This window comes from Xenopus laevis, chromosome 5L, assembly GCF_017654675.1.
Source record: "Xenopus laevis strain J_2021 chromosome 5L, Xenopus_laevis_v10.1, whole genome shotgun sequence".
Lineage (NCBI taxonomy): Eukaryota > Metazoa > Chordata > Amphibia > Anura > Pipidae > Xenopus > Xenopus laevis.
Genome location: NC_054379.1, coordinates 96,880,504 through 96,902,321, shown reverse-complemented (window position 1 = coordinate 96,902,321; position 21,818 = coordinate 96,880,504). Strand labels below are relative to the sequence as shown.

The following is a 21,818-nucleotide window of genomic DNA, read 5'->3' as shown; positions in this document are numbered from 1 at the left end:
AATATTCTAGTAGTAAAAAAGTTACAAAATTAGACTAGTTAAAGTGCCAACATATCCAGGACAACTCTAAAGTAAGCAGACACATTCAGCACAAAAAAACATCAATGACAAGGTACTGCATCGCTGAACCTAAAAATAATCATTGTACGCCAGTTTGGACTAAGTATTGTCATACATTGTTAGAAAACAAGTAAAAGCACACTATAGAATGACCATTCCACAAGGCTGTATTGAATTAATAGCACAAATAGAATAAATGAAGAGAAATCCACTCATATTTTAAAGGCATTTTTATTGTCTAATCATTAACCTTTGAAAGTGTCAAATGCAACATAAATCATAAAAAATGAATGTTCTAATCTAAAAAAACACTTTTAACCGATACCCGAGTTAAAATGCAACACATTCTGAAATTTCTGCAGTTTTGCCCGTGGCTGATTACAATTTTAGTGATATCAAACGCCATGGTTTTTCTGATCAAGATACAGATATAAAAAAAAAACAGCTTCAATTGCGGGATTGTGCCATTCTTTTAGATCTGAAGTGTGTGAGTGTAAAAACTACATTGATCCCAGCTTCTACTTCTTCAGTTCTGAAGTTGGCCCCTTTTCCTTTTATCCTAGAGTCTATGATGTGCAAGTGGGTTGGAGATGCCCCCTTTCAACTGGGAGAAATGAAGTGGCTTATAGTCCACCATATTGTAAACAAGAAAGTAAACCATTTTAAACACTAGTATTATACACCTCCCCTTACCCTTCTGTACAATTTGCAAAACTTAGAGCATGAAGGCTTCTTAAAATCATTTTCATATTTCTTCCTTGATAGGGTGCTTTTTCATAAGGTACGATACCCAGAATAACCACAAATTGCTAAAAGTTTAACTTTAAAGGATGACTAAACTGTAAAAATGAATATAGCTAGAAATCTCATATTTACTATCTTCAACTTACTGCAATAGCCTAAAGGTAAATGAAACCTATTGGCTGAAAAATCCAAAAACAGCCTAAGGCTTCTGCATCTCTATAACAGTAATGATCCAGGCCTATAAAGTTGTGCAAAGGACCTTCCCATCTTGTATTTTGTTAGGAGTATCTGTGACACCCATGCTCGGTGTGCTTTGAGCAGCTGATCTTAGGGGTCATTGAGAGAATGAGGTTCACACGTCATAAAAGCTGATGCTACAGGGCGGATTCTTACATTCTGATACAAACTGCACTGGCTTCTAAACCGTCATGTAATGATAATTCAAATTAAAGGAAAACTATACCCCAAACAATGTAGATCTCTATAAAAAGATATTGACTAAAACAGCTCATATGTAAAACCCTGCTTCATGTAAATAAACCATTTTTATAATAATATACTTTTTTTAGTAGCCTGTGCCATTGTGTAATCATAAATAGAAAATTGCCATTTTAAAAAATAAGGGCCGCCCCCCTGGGATTGTAGGATTCACGGTGCACAAAAACAACCCAAACAAACTATACATGTTAGGTCACATGAGCCAATTAACAGAAAGAGTTCTGTCTTTTGCTTCCACACTTCTTCCTGTTACAGTTAGAGTTGTAGAATTTCAGGTGATCTCTGAGGCAGCACACAGACCATCACAAAATGGTGGTTCAAGGCAAGAGATGTAAAAGGAATATATTTACTTAAACATACACTAGTTTGGTAAGATTCTGTTGCTTAAATATTCATGTTGGGGCTATAGTTTCCTTTAATTACCTTTGTATCATGATTTTTATATTCTATATACAGAATATATTGTGTGTTGGTCCATAAGCTCAGGTAACTGACAGCAGCACAGAGCATGTGCAGTGAATCAGCAGAAAAGGAGACAGTGACTCAGTGAGCTACAGGGGCATCTTCATATATCTTTACTGCTGTTATGGCCTTGGGCTGTTAAAGAACCCTAAAACATAATGTGCAGCATTTGCAGCCTACTCCTGTTTTACGCTTTACTTATTCTTTAATCAGTGTTATCAGATAGAGGGACCATGCTACATGTAAAACTCTTTACAAATATTTACCTAAATATACATTCACAACATGAGAAAATCCTGAGAATTATAGAAAGAGATAAGGATACAAAAAAGAACATATGTACAGTACTATATTTGAAAAATGAGATAATTTGATGACTGAAGCCACAAATAATTCTATGTAGATTTACAGCGATCAGTAATGAAATGTGTATTGGGGATCTAATATGTCTATAGAGCTTTTTCAAGAGGCGTAACATTATTCTCGCCATGGTAAATTCCAATGTGTAACTGGTCATCTTTGACGGCAGCCCAGGACATTTGATTGGTGGAGAATTTAGCAGTCCAGTCACCTGAACTGTTTACAATGATGACACCTCCAATTCCCCCTACTCTGCTCTTCATGTAGTTTAGCCCAGCATCTGCAGCTTCTTCTGGAGACTTGCCTGAAACAGCAATGAGAAAATCAAATATTACAAACTAGCTAATTTCTGACACAGATCAAGTTTCCAGGGATGTCCATTTTGATGATGGGTGTTAATTTTATTAAAAGTTTTGGTATAGGCCAATAAATCTGCTTTCTTTTGGTTAAAAGGTAAATGAAACCTACTGGCTGTGGCATGTAAACCTATCCAACATAATATGCTACATAGAAATAAAGTAGAAGCAGAATCAATCAAGGAGTAGAATGTAATATTTTTTCCAAATACAGGGCCAAGGAGGCTGTATTATTTAGGATTAACTGCCACCTAAAGTGGTGCCAATTTCCGCACCATAAGGAGACTTTTACTGATGAAGCTTAACAAATGCTAGGGAATTAGACATGCCAAGATGAAAACATTTTCTGTAAAGCTTAACCTCAGCATCTGATTAGGTTCTCTTAAATGCCATGTAAAACCCATTAAAGGTCAGAACACTTTTCCTATTCCAATAAGTAAATGAGTGTAGCTTAAAATGTTTTCACAGTATTAAATACATGGAAATGTTTAAAAGTTTGAATTGAATTTTAAAAAGTCCAAGCAACATCTAGATCAGTGATGTCCAACTTCTGTGATACCAAGGGCCGGAATTTTTCTGGCCTACATGGTGGAGGGCGGATAATGGAAGCCAGTGTTTCCATTATCTTCCTGTTTTTAAACCACACCCACGTTACAAGAACTTTTAAGGCCATGACCACATTAATGGTGGTAGCACACCAAAAAATGGTTGTTACCCACTGCAGGGATATCACTCATACATTAAACAAGTTTATTATGTCATATTAAGCCCTTAAATCCATATGCCTCATCCTCCCCTATGGATAACACAGCACCCCCCCAGCACTTGAGTATACACGTATTTCCAAATGCTAACAAACTCCCAGAACAAATCCCCACCAGGTTAAGCTCCCACAGGCACAGCATGGGACACACACACAGGGAGCATAGGACAGGAAGTGTATGGCTCACACAAGGAGCATAGGGCAGGCAGAGTATGGCTCACACAGGCAATGCATGGCACTGGTAGGCAGAGAATGGTGCACACAAGGGACATTGGACAAACAGAGTGTAGCACATAGGCAGATTAGTACAAGCAGAGTAAAGCTCACACAAGGAGCATAGGGCAGGCAGAGTATGGCACACAGGGAGCATAGGGCAGGCAGAATGTGGCGCACACAAGGAGCTTAGGGCAGGCAGAGTATGGCACATAATGCAGGGGCCAGTTAATCTCAGTACTGAGATTAAATCTTACAAAAAGGTAAGAAGTCACAGCAGGCAGACTTTCATGTGGGGGCCACTCAAGGAGGGGGTCATGGGCCAGATGCGGCCCACCAATTGGACAGCACTGATCTAGATAAATAGCATAATATTCAGTTTTCCTAAAAAGTGGAAGCTAAGTAAAAACTCCAGAATAGGTGAGTGGCAATTATTGTTGCCAATTGGCTGATGATGCTTGATGTGAATGTTACTAAAAGGTAAAAAAGCAACAACAACAAAAAATCCTGCCATTTTTTCTCCAGAAAAGGTGGCAATGGTAGTACAGGTATGTGAACGGTTATCCAGAATGGTCAAAAGGTTTTCCAAATAAGGGAGCTTTCTGTAATCTGCTAAACATCATTTCAACATTAAATTAACCCAAAAGGAATGTTTTGCCACCAATAAGGAGTAATTATATTAGTTAGGATCAAGTACATGGTGCTGGTTTTTTGATCATATAGAAAAAGGAATTATGTTTTGAAATTTGATTAATTATTTGCTTAATATGGAGTCTCTGGAAGACGACTCTCCCAGAATTTGGAGCTTTCTGTGATTTAAATACATATGTATAGTGTTAATAAAATCCAAGTGCACCTAGGCAGAAACTAAAGGCCAGCTATATTAAAGATTTTGCTGAACTCTTTCAAACACCCTTTAGATGTTTAACCAAGTGCTATCATTTATTGTGGGTCTTGAAACCCCACAGCCCCCCTACCCATATTCCTACCGTCGGTCCTGTATGGCAGGTAATTAACTGTATATAATCCTGCAAAACACTCCAAATAATACTCACTGCTGTCTATGGGAATTGCGTGGACCCTTTTAGCATGGCAAACGTTCACACAATTCTTGCCTGATATTACCATGCCATTCCAATAGAAAGTGTTAATCTCTTGCAGTTTAGAAAATTGTATCTCTGTGTTGGAGTTGTAAGTAAAAATCTATCTAAAAACAATGGATTTTGCCAATGCTGGTGGCTTATGAATACCTTGCTCCATATGATGAAGAATCAGTCTAGCGAGAATCACTTTCATGATGCTTTCACCATGTCCAGTTGTTGATACGGCACCTACATTATTATCAGCATAACCTCCACTACCTGTGATATGAAAAAGCATATATTTAGGTTGAGTTGCTTTTATTAAATTAAACTGCATTCAATGAGAAAACAACTGACCTTATTTCATTGATCTTAATATAGACAAGTCATAAGCTGCATAACATCTACAACATGTATTTAGATGACAACATGCACATATTTTCTATAAGGTCATGCAACACCTTAGTTTTCTGAGATATTAAGAGATGGTGAAATATATCCTTGTTAAACATCTGGCCCAAATCATATTCTGCAGAGTTGATTCTACCTAGCAGTACAGATTAATTCACCCTTACAAGTCTGCATTGTTTTTTCTTACCTATACAAGCAGTATCACCAACACGCCCAACCATTTTATTTGTGAGTCCCCCAGTAGATGTTGCACAAGCCACATTTCCTTGACAGTCAATTGCAACTGCACCAACTGTGCCCAGACCTCTGAAAAATGCAATTTATTTAGATGCTTCAAATTCTAAAGCAGATATGAACAACAATTGCCTACTTAAGAAGTACCAGTGCTTATTTTCTTATACATGTTGCAAAACCATTGCTTTACACTGTATCTAGGACAAACATGAATCCATGGCCATAGCACCTATACTACAATGTTTCTTCAAAAGAAGGGTTTCAAGAAAAAATAAGTGAAGGGACCATGGATTTGCCCTGAATGTAAACCTGGAAAACTAACCGATCTACATGGCTGAGACAGATGGGCATTTAATCAGACCCAGACACAAATGTGTACAATATAAAAGTGAACAAATGTGTACAATATAAAAGTGAACATTTTAAATCTTAAATTGGGAACAGGGTGCATGGGTCACCCTATTAGCATAATGGGGTAGTAGCATCAAATTAAAGAGGACATCAGATGGCATAAAAGGTATAGTCAGCCCTAGAAACACAACATTGGTCTTCCAGGCATAATCTACAGTTCTGTTTATTTAAACATATAAGAAAAATAGCGAAAGAAACTGCTGGCTGAAAATTTTAAGTTGTGAAGTGGGAGCAAAGAAAACATTTAATAACATTTTCAGAAGTGAATGACAATTTGTTGAGAATGTGTTATCAGAGAGGGAGTTAAAGAAAAACTGGACCTGCTTGGAATGGGACTTCATTTCAGCTACTTTGCATAATATTTGACTTTTCCTGTACTAATAGAAGAAGGAGTATGGAATGACGTGGGTTGTGGATATGATTTGAGTTTTAAATGAAAGGAAATCAGCAGCAAGTGGTTCAGTTTTTAAAAAAAACTTGTGGAAAAGTACTTAGGTTAGCGAGAAAGTAATGTATATATAGTGAATAAAGTACCCCCTCTTGTAAAATATAAGGATATTATAAGTTACTGAGGAGTTTCATGAGCATATAAAAACACGAGGCCGAATGCCGAGTGTTTTTATACAGGTCATGGAACTCCGAGGTAACTTATAATATCCTCATATTTTACAACTGGGGGTACTTTATTAATTATAATACACAAATTTTAGTGAGTCATGTGACAGAAATTACATCACTACTCACCGTTTATAACTGATGACATCACTACTCACCGTTTATAAGGATATAATTTACAAGATATTCATGGCTTTTGTGTATTATAACAACTTACACACACAAGCATCCAATTAAAATAAAAGAATGTTATTTTTTAGTACAGATAAAGGAATGGTATTGGAGCATGCAATAATGTCATGATTACAGACTTGACTTTACTTAACAATCATGTTTCAATGAAGCATCTTGCTTTCCCATGGGGGAGAACAAGTAACTCATATAAAGCTCATATACAGTTTTACAGTGGAATCCATAGTGTAGATGAGGCTGCATTAATGTTCCAACCTTTGATTAGGAAAATATAAGCCACCGACAAAAAAAAAGGGATATAATGTCCCCACAGATTCACAGCAGAAAGTTAAAGAGATACTGACACCAGAAAAGACACCTTATCTTTCAATGCTATTTATAATTTTGCCATAAAGTATTTGCTCAAAGCTTTTACATTACCCATCTAACTCCCTGTGCTCGTCTATGAAGGGGCTGCCATATTTGTGCAGCAGTAGTCTGTTCGCATTAGAAACTTAAACCGACAGACTGAGATGGGACAGTCAGGTTGGCAAAACAGTCAGGTTTAAGAACTTTAAGTATTACTTATAAAAGCAGAACTATCAGCAAAAAATGATCAACGTGACCTATATGTAACTTTTAATGTAGATTCATATTTTGCAAAGACCATTTTTAGTGCCAGTATCACTTTAAGTCACTTTCAAAGCACATGGATCTCCTTGGTGCACCGGGCTTACAGCTGCCATGCTTGGAGTTGGGGTTGGCTCTCTGTATACAATAATGCGACTTTGTATAATAGAAAGCAATAAGGTCAACTTCATGTATTGCATCTTCAAACAGCATATTTTTAACAGGTCTGAACTGACATTCAAAATAGGCCCTGGCATTTAAGGTACACAGGGACCCAAAACAGTCCCCCACCAGCCCAATAAATACAGACTATCTATCGCATCTTACACCAGCCCCTCTGGTATTTGCTGGAACCCACATTTTTCCATTCTGGGCCTGATTTTTATTATTAATTGGAAAGCAGCAATGTAATTTTCAAAAGCAATGTCAGATTTCCAGACCTCACCCAATGCAATACCCTGTTAGTCAGGAATTTAGGGGCAAGATAAAAAATAATACTGTTTTAGGGAGAATGGACAAACAAAATTAAATAATACATGGAGGAGACATATAACTTAGACAAAGCAGAAGAGAATGATTTCTTTTTACATTTGATCAGCTACTGGATTGGAATTTTCCTTTAGATTTTTCATCCATCTTTTTCGGGAACGTTCTGTGACAAGACTTTCATTTGGCACTTCTGGAATACCTTGTGCTTTGGCAAAAAGGGTGGCTCCTTCACAAGTTAAAAGCATGTGGTCCGTCTAAAAAGAAGGAGAAACTGATAAGATATTGGTTTGGTTGGTGCTATGCCCTGAGGCATTGTAGTTGGATGCAGACTAAGAAGTAAATAAAATACTACATTCTACATGTATATTTGCCATCAAGTACAAACATTTTTATTCTTATTCATTTAATGTTAAATGTTAAAATCAATGCTGAATGTACTTAGTACCTAGTTCTTAGTTTTGTTTATTAGCTGTACTAAAATGTAAATTAATGTACAGTAATTAATGTACAGTATCTGGATTTAGATTTTAACCTATGGTATATAGGGGTCGTACCCAATAAGGTTTTAAAACACTGCATATTTAAAAAAAAAATTCAACATGTAAGACAAATTAGCTAAGTCCTATCTATAAAGTAGATGGGGGTCCCTTGATATAACTGAAAGAGCCACTAGATGGCATACAAACCATTTTGGTTAAAACATAAATGATTATACAGAATGTTTTTTTTTTTTTTTGCTTCTCTCGCATCACTAAAAATGCAGCACAAGATTTAGGGGGTCATTATAATTCCTTCAACAGCCATAAAGGCACTTCTCTGCCTTTCCTCAGTTTGTTTAAAGGGAGCGTTTTTAGAGCTGCACTGCTTGAACGGTTTGCATTGCAAACAATACCTAAAAGTACAACAGAGGTGCATATACTTGGTCCAATTAGAAAATGTTCCATTTACCACCACTACAAAGAGTGATGCTAAACGGATCATTTTCTAATTGGACCAGTGTTGTTAGTGGAGTACCGCAGGGCTCTGTACTAGGTCCCTTGCTTTTCAACTTGTTTATTAATGACCTGGAGGTGGGCATTGAAAGTACTGTCTCTATTTTTGCAGATGATACTAAATTGTGCAGAACTATAGGTTCCATGCAGGATGCTGCTACTTTGCAGAGTGATTTGTCTAAACTGGAAAACTGGGCAGCAAACTGGAAAATGAGGTTCAATGTTGATAAATGTAAGGTTATGCACTTTGACAAAAATAATATAAATGCAAGTTATACACTAAGGGGCACATTTACTTAGCTCGAGTGAAGGATTAGAATGAAAAATACTTCAAATTTCGAAGTATTTTTTTGGCTACTTCGACCATCGAATTGGCTACTTCAACCTTCGACTACGACTTCGAATTCAAACTAAAAATCGTTCGACTTTTCGACCTTCGATGTCGAAGGATTTAACTCCGATGGTCGAATATCGAGGGTTAATTAACCCTCGATATTCGACCCATAGTAAATGTGCCCCTAAATTGCAGAGTGTTGGGAGTTTCCTTAAATGAAAAGGATCTAGGGGTTTTTGTAGCTAACAAGTTTTTTAATTCTGGGCAATGTCATTCTGTGGCTACTAAAGCAAATAAAGTTCTGTCTTGCATAAAAAGGGCATTAAATCAAGGGATGAAAACATAATTATGCCTCTTTATAGGTCCCTGGTGAGGCCTCATCTGGAGTATGCAGTGCAGTTTTGGACTCCAGTCCTTAAGAGGGATATAAATGAGCTGGAGAGAGTGCAGAGACGTGCAACTAAATTGGTTAGAGGGATGGAAGACTTAAATTATAAGGGTGAACTGTCAAGGTTGGGGTTGTTTTCTCTGGAAAAAAGGCCCTTGCGAGGAGACATGATTACACTTTACAAGTACATTAGAGGACATTATAGACAAATAGCACGGGACCTTTTTGCCAATAAAGTGGATCATCGTACCAAAGGCCATCCCTTTAAACTAGAAGAAAAGAAATTTCATTTGAAGCAACGTAGGGGGTTCTTCACAGTCAGGACAGTGAGGTTGTGGAATGCACTGCTGGGTGATGTTGTGATGGCTGATTCAGTTAATGCCTTTAAGAGTGGCTTGGATGATTTTTTGGACAGATATAGGGGCAAATTTACTAAAGGGCGAAGGGGCTAACGCTGGCGAAACGTCATTTCGGCACTTTGCTGATTTACTAACGGTACCTGGCGTAATTTCGCTGGCGTATTTCACCAAGGAGATAGACTCTGGCGCAACTTCACACTCTAACGCCAGGCGAATTTGTGGTCTGTCGAAAGAGCGTTACTACACAAATTCACTAAATTTTTGATTTTACTGACCGTTGCCTCTGTCGCCAGACTTGCCTTCGCCATCTCAGACCAGGCGAAGTGCAATAAAGTAGACAGGAGTCCCAAAAAACGCTGGTGTTTTTTCCTATTTAAAGGGTGATAGACTGAAAAATATCGTAAATTTTTTGGGGGTACCCTCCTTCGCCCCTACATTTACTAACATATGGCACCTAAACTATACTGTGGGCACATGTGTAGGGCATTATAACAACTTTATATAATTTATTAAGGTTCCCTGGCCTTGTGTAGTGTAATGTATTTGCTGCAGAATATACGGCCATTGTACTTTAACTGCATGCCATATGCTAATTAGCCAGCGCTAGCGTAACTTCGAACTGCTGAGCGTAATATCGCCAGTGTTCCGTACCCTGTGTGCAACTTCGGATCTTCGTGAATTAGCGTTGTCCAGGCAAATTTACGCCTGGTGAAGTGTTGCGATGTGTACAAAGCCATCGCTGGTGTATTTTTGCCGGTTAGTGAATTTGCCCCATGATATCAAAGGCTATTGTGATACTAAACTCTATAGTTAGTATAGATATGGGTATATATCATTTATGTGAAAGTATGGAGGGGTGTGTATATGAATGCTGGGTTTTCATAAGGAGGGGTTGAACTTGATGGACTTTGTCTTTTTTCAATCCGATTTAACTATGTAACTATAAAAATTAGGATTTAGCACAATTATAGATCACTTCAAATTTGAAAAGCACTTTTTCAGTAAAATTTTGATGTATATTTGCTCAGCAAAACCCATGTGCATAGTTTAATGTGGAACTATCACGAATATGAAAATTTAATATAAGCTTCAGCATAGTGAAATAAGAAACTTTCAAAATACAATCAATTAAATATTCTGTACTGTTTCTGATATAATCAAGTTTATCTTCACTTTGACTATTTCTCTCTCAGCATCTGTTTCTCTTTATTCTCTCTTCATGCAGGAGTTTGGTGTCAGATATTCATTGACAGTTACATCCAATATATCTTATAGGGGGCCTCTTTCCTAGGAGATGTATTAGAGCTCACTCTATTAAAATCACCAGACATCATGACTCTCTACATGCAGGATTTGTGCAAAAGGCAGTTATTTTGTTAGATTTTGTTTGTACTGGAATCAATTATTTGAGTGAGCTCTAATACATCTGTTAGGCAAAATGAACCCCCCTATAATATATATTGAATCTGTCAATGTTTATCTGACACCCAACTCCTGCATAAAGTCAGAATGAAGAGAACCAGGTGCTGAGAGGAAGTTAGTGAATATAAACTTGATTATATCAGAAGCAATGCAGAATATTTTAGTGTATTTAGAAAGTTTCTTATTTCAGTATGATGAAGCTTATATTACATTTTCATTTTCGTAATAGTTCCCCTTTAAGGCCAGGGTCCCCACACAGGCAGACACTTTCTTCTCCGTTAGACATGAACATGCATAGGCCCAAAATGTTCTCCTCTATTCTGGGCTTATTTGGATATTGATCAGAATGGACATAAAATCTTCTTGGCCAACATGTGGGCAAAAAGATCTGCTTCACACAGGCAGTCTTATTTATCACCATATTTGTATATACCCATGTAACAGGAGTAGCCATGCTTGTTCTAATAAGGAAAGCTCATGCAAAGAGGCAAATGGGCAGACTACACTTTTGTAAAATATGGAAGAATAGTTGCTTGGTTTAAACAGCAATAACAAAAGATATACACATTATATGCATTTATTGGGCTTTAAATCCATGGTCTGTTGTTATAATGCAACTTTAGCTCATACCAGTGCCAGTAGCATGCTTTTACAGCGAGTATGAATAACAAAGTTAGATTTAAGGAGCAAACTCTTTAAGGTGACTTTAGTTTTGTTTGTTTGTGCCAAGCACCCAAAAGACAGGAACAATGGAAAGTAAAAAGCAAACCCTCTTCAATACATTGACTGATAGGACATTTCCATCAGGACAGAAAATCCTCAGTTCAGCCATTCCATCTGCTGAAATAGCTCTGACTGTTATAATCAGGCAGTAAGGGCACAATTCACTAAACTGCCCAACTAAATCTGGCCATGGATGAGCAACTTTAAGCTAGCCAAATGTACCCAGTTTGTCAGTGAAATACACAATATCTGTACATGTTTACAATAAACCTTTGTGCGCTTCAAACAAAAGAGGTAAAATAGCTACATTAGTCTATGGTGGAACAGTGCTTACTGTGTCTAATAGAAAGCTTAGTTAACGTCATAAGCAATACTTTTTTTTCATAGTAGTCCTCAAGAATGGCAATACCCTTATTTTACTTGGCAAATACAGAAAAACAATGGTGTACGTGACATAAATAGCATACATTGCAGCACAGGCCTAAACACAGTGTCATACAGCCATCAAAGCATCTCAGAGTAAATCATGGAGGTATGGCTGCCCAAACACCCCAAAAAAAACTAGACATGTTCATAAAAATACCTTTTCCATAACAAGGCGGGCAAGTTTTATTGGGTTAGCTATATTTCTAATGGCCGAGACTGCACCAGAGTCTAAATTTTTCCCATCCATGATGATGGCATCCATCTCTATATCTCCTTTTTCATTCAGAACGGATCCATGGCCTGAGGATTGAAGAACAGTGTTAACAGGCAAACAGCAAGCCTGGATTTAAATTAAATAATTTTTGGACAACAAAATAAACCCACCTGTTTCATAAAAGGTAAATAAAAGATAAGAATGATGATAGTGGCAAAAGGGCAAAATTGTTAAAGGAGTGGTTCACCTTTAAGTAAATGTTTAGTATGTTATAGGACAGTCTGTTCTAAGCAACTTTTCAATTGGTCTTCATTATTTGTTTTGTATAGTTTTTGAATGATTTTCCATCTTCCTCTGACTCTTTCCAGCTTTCAAACGGGGGTCACTCACCCCATCTAATAAACAAATGCTCTGTAAAGCTACAAATGCATTGTCATTGCTATTTTTTATTATTCATCTTTATATTCAGGCCCTCCTATTCATGTTCCAGTCTCTTACACAAATCAATGCATGGTTGCTATTATAATTTGGACCTTAGTAACCAGCTGAAATTGCAAACTGGAGAGCTGTTGAATAAAAAACGAATTAACTGAAAAAACAAAAATAATAAAAAATGAAAACCAATTGCAAATTGTCTCAGAATATCACTTTCTGAATAATACTAAGGGGCAGATTTATCAAGGGTTGATAAGTTAATTTAAAGGTGAACAGCCCCTGTAACAGTAAATCTTAAAAAGATAAATAAAACTTTTCGTATACATTGATCAATCTGAATTAACAGATGTTTTAACTGTCTTGTAACTTAGAGGTGCAATAACCACTGTCATAAACAACAGAGAGCAAAACAATGCTGACATCTTGCATATTTGTGTCCTATCGCCTTGAGTCTTGCTGATGCGGAAAAACCAAACAGTCTTAAACAGACTTCTGTCATGCAATGACAAGCATTCCCATTACCCAGCATAGTAGGGTTACGTCTAAAGCAATTGGACTTTGAGTTTTGTTGAAAACATTTCACCACTCATCCCAGCAGCTTCTTTAGTTCAGCTGGTGGTAGGGAATTCCCCTGCATTTAAATCCTTAAATGGATTCTGTCATGATTGTTATGATGTGGTTTTTATTTCTAAATTACATTGTTTACACTTCAAATGTTTACTCTACAGTATAAAATTCCATTCCTGAACCAGCAAGTGTATTTTTTTTTTAGTTGTAATATTGGTGTGTAGGCAACCATCTCAGGTGATTTTACCTGGTCATGTGCTTTCAGAAAGAGTCAGCACTTTACGATGGAACTGCTTTCTGTCAGGATGTTGTTTCTCCTGCTCAATGTTACAGTGGGACCTGGATTTTACTATTGAGTGCTGTTCTTAGATCTACCAGGGGACTGTTGTGTGTTAGGGAGCTGTTATCTGGTTACTTTCCCATTGTTCTGTTGTTAGGCTGTTGGGGAGGGGGGGGGAAAGGGAGGGGGTGATATCACTCCAACTTGTAGTACAGCAGTAAAGAGTGACTTTAGTTTATCAGAGCACAAGTCACATGACTGGGGACAGCTTGGGAACTGACAATATATCTAGCCTCTTGTCAGATTTTAAAATTAAATATAACAATAATTTGCATAAATAGCCTCCTTCACACCTCTGTCAAACGACCTGTCTTCTCAGTCCAACATATGCACATTGCAATCATCAAAGGATGAAGAAGTGTCCCTTCTCCTTTAGATATAGATATACTGCTGAGTCTTGTCCTAAGGAGTTTGCCCTCCTATGCTGGGCCATTCACTTACTGAGCACTTGTTTAGTCTCTCCTATGTATAAATCCAAACATTCTTCACTACACTGGAAGGCAAATGTTCTTCTGTCTCAAGAGTGTTGATTGGTTTGAAAAACACAGGACTGCAATATTTGTTAAAAATTCTCTTAAGTTTTTCAGATGTTCCAGCCACATATGGAATGACCACGTTGATTGGCTCCTCCCCTCTGTTTGATGGTCTGGTGTTTTTGACTGACCTTCCTTTGAGATACCTATATTCTTTTTCTTTAGCCTCTGCATTGGTTGCCACAGCCGAATAGTGTAGCGTTCCTACAACCCCTCGTTTATGTTCCGGAGGGTGGTGTGTGTTTCACAACAATTCACACTTCCAGTCATGTACATTGAAACTTAACACCTGACTCTACAAGGATCATGGTACCATTGTGACTAAATTACACCAACTGAATAAGTTCAATGGAGCCATTGTGATTGGATGTCTGACACTTTACTACCTTAGAACTGAAGAAGCCGCTTGGATGGGTGGTGAAGTATGGCTCTATGCTTCCAACTCCAATTGCTCCATTTTAGAACCTCTTTAAGACCATTTATTACCATACCCCATAGAATCTATGATTCTGGAATTTTGATGCTGATCTGCAAGTATCTTAGATTCAATGATCTGTGGCATGGAAAGAGAATTATAAAGTTTCTTTAAAACTTTATATCTACCAGATTTCTGCATTTATCACTCATAACCCGAGCTTCAGCTAAGGCAGAAATAAAGACATACAATCCTCTTAAAAAAAACTAAACCCCAAAAAAAATCTGCAACAAAACTTAAAATTAGTGTATGCAGAACTGAGGTTTCACTGTAAGTCAAAAACAGTATTGTAAGGAAGAATGATCTAAAATGCCTCTGAACAGCAGCAAAAGAAAATCTACATTGAAGGTTACTGCCGCTAAAGGAGGTTCTACCAGTTATTACACACAAGTATTCACATACTTTGTCTCAGCTCGACTGACAATGTTTACAATGTAACAACAAGAAGTACAATTGTCTGTATTAGTTTAGTCAGATTATGTTTGTTAGTGTCAAATAGTTGATGCCCAGAGCTAATTTATACAAGCAATCAGTGCAGACATCCAGGCAGCAACAAAGCAATCATATACTGTAGTAAAACAAAGTTTGTTTACAATTCAAGTGTATATAGCAAGAAACAAACAAGAAGTTCTAACAATTAAAATGTGATCCAGACCTTAGCATGAAGAGAGCATGAAGAGTGACAGGTTGCACAGTGAGACACTGAAGAGTAACTTGATTATTTCTTAAACGGTACATCATTTTTAAGTGATTATATTTAAAAAAAGGGTTTATTTCAAAAAGATGAAGCTTACATTAAATTGTCATCGTGATAGATCCCCTTTGTATACCATATCTCAGGTATCCCAACTGCTACAGAATATCCTTTTGAATGTCCTCTTACTTAACCTTGACAAAACAGTGCTCATTGTATTTCCACCCACCCATGTCCTACTCCCACCATCTCAGAAACTGTAAACAACACTATAACTAATTCCAGTATAAAGATTTGCAGCCTCTGAGTCATACTTGATTCTGCTCTCCTCTTACCCAATCTCTCAAATTTATTTTATAATATTGCAAAACTTATACTCTTCTTCCAAAATTCTAGGAAACACATAATTCCTCTATAATTTAGATTACTGCAAAAGCTGCTTGCCTGCCTATGTTTTACTTGTTTAACCCCTCTCTAGCTGATCCAAAATGCTACAAGGCTCAAATACCTTACTCATCACAATTGTTCTGCTGCCCTTCTCTGAATCCTCTACACTGGCTCCCTATGCATTGAATTGAATTTTAACTTCTCTGCAATGTAAACCAATTTCATTCCTCAAATGATCAATCCCCCTCCCTGGTAACCTAACTGCACGCTTACTCACCATATTTTAAAGATTTGCTGATTGTGAAAAACTTTTGAGGGAAGTGGGCTGACAGAGGTCGATATCAGCACTGGGAGTCACAGGAAGCTTATTTTGTTTGACGAGAGCATGAGGCTCAGCAATAGTCAACAGCTGCCTTGGAACTACCATGACCATGTATGAAACATCTCCACATACCCATACTGTTGCTGTGTTCAAATTAATTTTTTTCTTCCAAAGTGACCCATACCATGTGAAAGTTATCAAGCACAACGGGAAACGGTGTACATGAAAAGTATGGATTTTTATTATCAGAAAACGTTTTACCTGCATTAAATATTTGTTCATCTTCCAGCACTATAACGGCCTCTTCCACAGCAGTGAGTGCACTGCCCCCTTGACTTAAGACATCATATCCCTTTAAAACTGCACGCTTCACTCCTGCACGATATGTTGCATCCAGCTCCTCAACAATCTTACCGGCACCTCCATGAACAACAATCACAGGCTTCATAGTCTTAAAAAATAAAGTTTAAAAAAATTAAAAGTTAAAAATTTCTTCAATATCAGTGTCTCTGAAGCTGGTTAAAGTCTAAACTACAATTGTCTTGTGCCTACAGCTATACATACTGCGCCTTGATTGTGTTACTATAAATACAAAGTAGCAACCATGTTTGTGACAACACTGCAACATTTCTGGTCTGCTTCATTATATATTCATTATATTCTCTGAATAATTATTGACTATTTTCTGAAACTGTAAAACCATGTCTGCTACTGTATGCTGATTTTTCATGTATGAAGGATGCCAACTGCATTTTTGCTTATGTACTTCATGCATTTCATAGCTCACATGCTCCAGAGCACAATTTTCAATGAGCAAGGAGGTTGTAGGGTGCCCTGCTTATTCTTTACAGGGATCTGGGAAAATGAAAAGCATATGAGACTGCCTCATTCAAGATATGAGTGAATCATCGACAGAGAAGGTGGATAAAATCCGGCTGATGAAGGCAAGCTGGTGTAGGAAAGAACTGTAGGAGGAAAACGATGCAAAAATAGTCAGAGATGGAAGGACACAAATGAAATACACAATGATGCTGTATATATAGGGCAACAACAGCTTTAAAAATGTCAGCAGGATTATCAAATTACTGTACATGCTTAAAGGGGTAGCTCAGCTTGAAAAATACAGCATAGTATGGGATCCCTTATCCAAGAACCTATTATCAAGAAAGCTCAGAATTATGGTAAGGCGTCTCCCTTAGACTCGTGTTTAATCAAAGAATTCAAATTTTTAAAGCATTGTTCCTTTTTCTCTGTAATAATACAACAGTCCCTTGTACTTGATCCCAACTAAGATATAATGCATTCTTACTGGAGGCAAGACAATCCCATTGAGTTTATTTGATATTTAAAGGAGAATGAAAGCTCCAGTCAATGGGGGGGGACAAATGTTAGGGGACCTCCCAACGATTGTATATGACTTAACGGATACCCTGTGGAAAATATCCGGATGCAAACGCACACCCTGGCCCTCCAAAACAAACGAGACCCTGGTGCCTAGCAAAATAGGTATCGGCAACCTATCATCAATGTACTGCAAGAAGTTCACTAGCACACAGGTAATGCTGGCAGGATGAAAGCCTTGCTTTAAATTTATTTAATGCAGCATGCAACGTTTCGGGGTTGACGAATGCTTGATTAAGGGGTCAACCCGAAACGTTGCATGCTGCATTAAATAAATTTAAAGCAGTGTTTTGTTGCACATAGTAGCCATGATTTATTGCGGGTGACAAAGCGTCCCTTATGCCATAAGCCTAAAGGGTTGCATAAAGCTCTTCAAGCACTGCTATTTTGGTCTGCACTGGACTTAAATTTCATAAGCAGGCAGTAAATAAAGGTCTCCCTTGCAATACCTATCTTGTGCATTCTGAACAATGTGTAAACTAAAGGTATTTCAAAGGACAGCCATGTACTTCCCACTCATCCTTCTGAAAAGAGGCACAATTCTATGGGAACAAAGACCAACGGCATTTGGGGCATGGTGAAAAAAACACGGTGGGCGTGGGCCTACGATGAAGTGCTGGGTTGGCTTGAAACACAGGCTGATTTTAAATGTCAGTCTATGATTTTAAGTGTGATGTAATAAAGCGAGTTGTTTACTTTTAAATTGGGCAAGAATAATAATTTTCTGAAACATTTATACACTTTTTTTTTTTTTTTCCTGGTTGGCCTTTGCATCTTGACCCAATTTATAAAGGAGTCTGACAAACCATTGCACTTGCTAAGCCACAAGAGGCTGCGTGAACTTGGCTTTGTAAATAGCTCACATAATATTCCTCTACTTCTACCTACTTCAATCTCATAAAAAATACAAGTGACAGAAATCCAATAGTCAGGGGACTTTATAAGCCAGAAGATTTGCTGCTAGCTGCTTGGGCATCAAACTCTCTAGTCATTATCTAGCCATCCCTGACTCATTTTCTTGGTCACTTTTTGGGACTAACCTTGTGTACCCAACTCTGCCTTTGCCTGCTGCCCATCCAACTATGAGCCTTTACTACTCACTTATTCTCAGACAGTCCACACACAGTCTACAGTCTACCACAACTACCCAGTTTATTGGCTCCAGCCAGCCAATTCTCAACCAGATTTTCCTAACAGGCAGACTGGGTCATCTGGTTAAAAACCAAAACACATTTGTGGCAAGGAGACCTAATGGTTAAAAAACACACTAGTGGGCAGGGGCCCAGGCCTCTAATGGTTACAAAACAACACATTGGGGGCTAGGAACCCCAGTGGTTAAAAAAAAAACACACTGGAGGTCAAAGGTCCTAATCAATAAATAAATACATTGGTGGACAGGAGAACTAGTGGTTACGTGGATGAATACATTGTCTAAGAGGGGGCACATATCTCTCCTACCCCACATGTAAGCAATTGCAGCTCTGATCACAGTATAAAGTACTACATTTACATTTGCACCTCGAGCAGGCCACATACAAAATATATATTTGAAAAAACACTTCCAGCCAGGGAAATTAGAGAAAAGCAGAGTGTAGCTGCAGGCAGCACTATCAGAAATAAAAGTATTTTCTGCTGCCTACTCAGTTCTGCATTTGCCTGCCATTCCAGCAGTGAGCATTGCCAGTGTTCATGCTTCGTCTCCATGTCTCTCTTCAAGGCTACCATTCACTGGACCTATACAACAAAATGATCTGGGCAACACCTCCCAGGGCGCTAATAGTTCAAAATCCAAAACACACGTTGTTGGCCAGGGGACCTAATGGTTAAAAAGATGAATATAGCGACAATCCAGGGGGTGACAGGAAAATAGTTCTCTCTACTACTCTATATGTGCCATTTTACAGCAACCCCTCATATACCATTCACTCCCCTACACCTCATAAGCGATTTACTTCTGTATCCCACTTGTATACGTCTCCACCATTCCTCACTTCCCTCCCCTTTTTCTACTCTTTTCCTGCATCTAATTTCTCTATGTATCATTCTCCCTTAAATCCCATATGCCATTCTCTCCTATTTTCTTCGTCTGTTTGTGTGCTTCCTTCCCCCCTCCTTACTTGCATTTACATAGACACGAGCCAGAGCTCCTGCTTCTTCTTTTAGCATGCACAGCTTTCTATTCAGCTTGTTTTCCTGTCAAACATTAAGTTCCACTAGAGCTGCACAGGGATTGGATAGATTGGAGGGTGAAGTCTGAACTTCCTCCATCTTATCCAATCCCTGCACAGCTGTACCGGGACTTTGGTACATTATAGAAAGCTGTGCTGGCTGAAAGAAGGAGCAGGTGATTCAGCTCCCCTCCCCCTGCTAGAAACTCATTGACAGCAGTCCCCAGTGTACAGGGCTCACCAGGAATTTCTTCAGAGGCCAGTTCCCTGGCTGTCAATGAATTTGTAGCCTGCATACAGGTGAAAGGGCAGTAGGTGCATAATGGCTAAAAGTTATCATTTATACTGCCTTTTGTCCTGTGGGACTCAAAGCAATTTTTACAGCCATTATAAGTGAACTAAGTGATTTGTTCAGAGTCACAGGAAATTGAACCCGCGTGAGATTCCACTTCAAGGGCTGATTGCTTAAAGGACCAGTAACATAAAAATTTTTTTTAAAAGAATTTGTTTCTTTTTAACGAAAAAAAACCCACCAATCCTTCGTGCGGCACTCGATTTCTGCCTTCTATTGGAGATAGCCAGGGAGGAGAAATTGATCGCCGCACAATGGATCGTCGCCCTGTTGCCATTTCTGAAGAGGAGCGCAAGCAAAGAATCGGTAAGTAATTTCTTAATAAAAGCTTTGCAAATTAAAAACTGTCTTGGTGTTATTTTTTCGTTAAAAAGAAACAATTTTTAAAAAAATTTTTTTTTATGTTACTGGTCCTTTAACCACTAGAATGGCTCCCAGTCTGAGTAAGTTCAGCACAGCTGCCCCCACCCCCCTTAGGACCCAAAACTCACGGGCCCAGGCAACTGTCCCCATTATAGTGATCGTGCCTACACCATGTGCCTACTTATTTGCATTTACACTGACGTGATCCAGAGCTGCTGCTGCTTCTTCTTTCAGCCGGCAGGGCTTTCTATACTGCTCTTTTTACTCATCTAACTTTAAAGTGATAGTTCACCTTCCATACACTTGCTGCTCAGTTGTTTTTAGACACCAGAAATAATGAGTTGCTTTTCAATTGATTTCTATTTTTTATTTTTGACCCTTTTCTATTTTTCTTTTAAATTGAAACTTTAGTTCAGTAATCCAGGTGCAGTCTATGAACTTTTACAATTTGCTAATATTAGTTAATACATTTCACAGCAAAATCTGTGGAATATTAGCAATTATTTTATTAATTTGCAAATTAAACATGGAACCCAAATTCTTTTTTTCATTAAAAAATCCATACCTGTTATAAAGGTCTTCAAATATCTGAGCTGTCAGTCAAATATTATCTGCCCGCCTCTATGCCTGAGGCATAGAGACGGGGCAGTCAATTACTTTCACTTTCCATTCAGCACTTCCTAGCTGTCACTACACGCCACGCATTCCCCCTCCCTCGCAACACTTTACAATCGTGTAGGGTACTGTGTATGGGCATTAGGTCCCCCATTCTGGTGCATACACAAAATTTTGAGGTGATACCCAACTTGTCTTAATAACATTGTACAGAAAATGGCTCCTGCCTGCATACTGCGACTGTGTAATTCCAAGACTGAAGGAAACAAAATGTAAATAATAAATGTAATGTTAGTAAATTTTATTTTGCTCAACTACCATGATAGAAACTGATTTGGAATTATTTCTTAGAGTGACAGGTCCCCTTTAATGTTAAAGGGGTCATTCACATTTAAATTAAAGTTTAGTATGATGTAGAGGGCGATGTTTTGAGGCAATTTGCAATTGGTTTTAATTTTTTATTTATTAGTGGTTTTTGAGTAATTTAGCTTTTTATTCAGCAGCTCTCCAGTTTGTGATTATTAGCAATATGGTTGCTAGGGTTCAAATTTACCTAGCAACCATGCTTTGAATAAAAAACTGAAATATGAATAGGAGAGGACCTTAATAGAATGATGACACAAAGAAAGATACAAAGTAGCAATGACAATAAATGTGTAGCCTTACAGAGCATTTGTTCTTAGATGGGGTCAGTGACCCCCATTTGAGAGCTGAAAAAAGTCTGAATAATTCAAAAACTATAAAAGAAAAAAATGAAGGCTAATTAAATTGTGGATTATGCTTAGGAGGGCCATTGATAATGTAACAAT

The 21,818-nt window shown here is 37.9% G+C and overlaps 1 protein-coding gene across 2 annotated transcripts; it reads right to left on the bottom strand.

The window, feature by feature from the left end:
• Positions 1-275: 275 nt before the first annotated feature.
• asrgl1.L (asparaginase like 1 L homeolog) lies at positions 276-19,735 on the bottom strand. Of its 2 annotated transcripts, none has more exons than XM_018240549.2 (7): positions 19,633-19,735; positions 16,372-16,561; positions 12,301-12,443; positions 7,599-7,753; positions 5,137-5,255; positions 4,707-4,817; positions 276-2,428 (listed from the first exon to the last, which is right to left on the bottom strand). In XM_018240549.2, the coding sequence occupies exons 1-7, from the start codon at positions 19,675-19,677 to the stop codon at positions 2,214-2,216; spliced, it is 978 nt and encodes a 325-aa protein (XP_018096038.1). In that variant the 5' UTR covers positions 19,678-19,735; the 3' UTR covers positions 276-2,213.
• Positions 19,736-21,818: the final 2,083 nt, after the last annotated feature.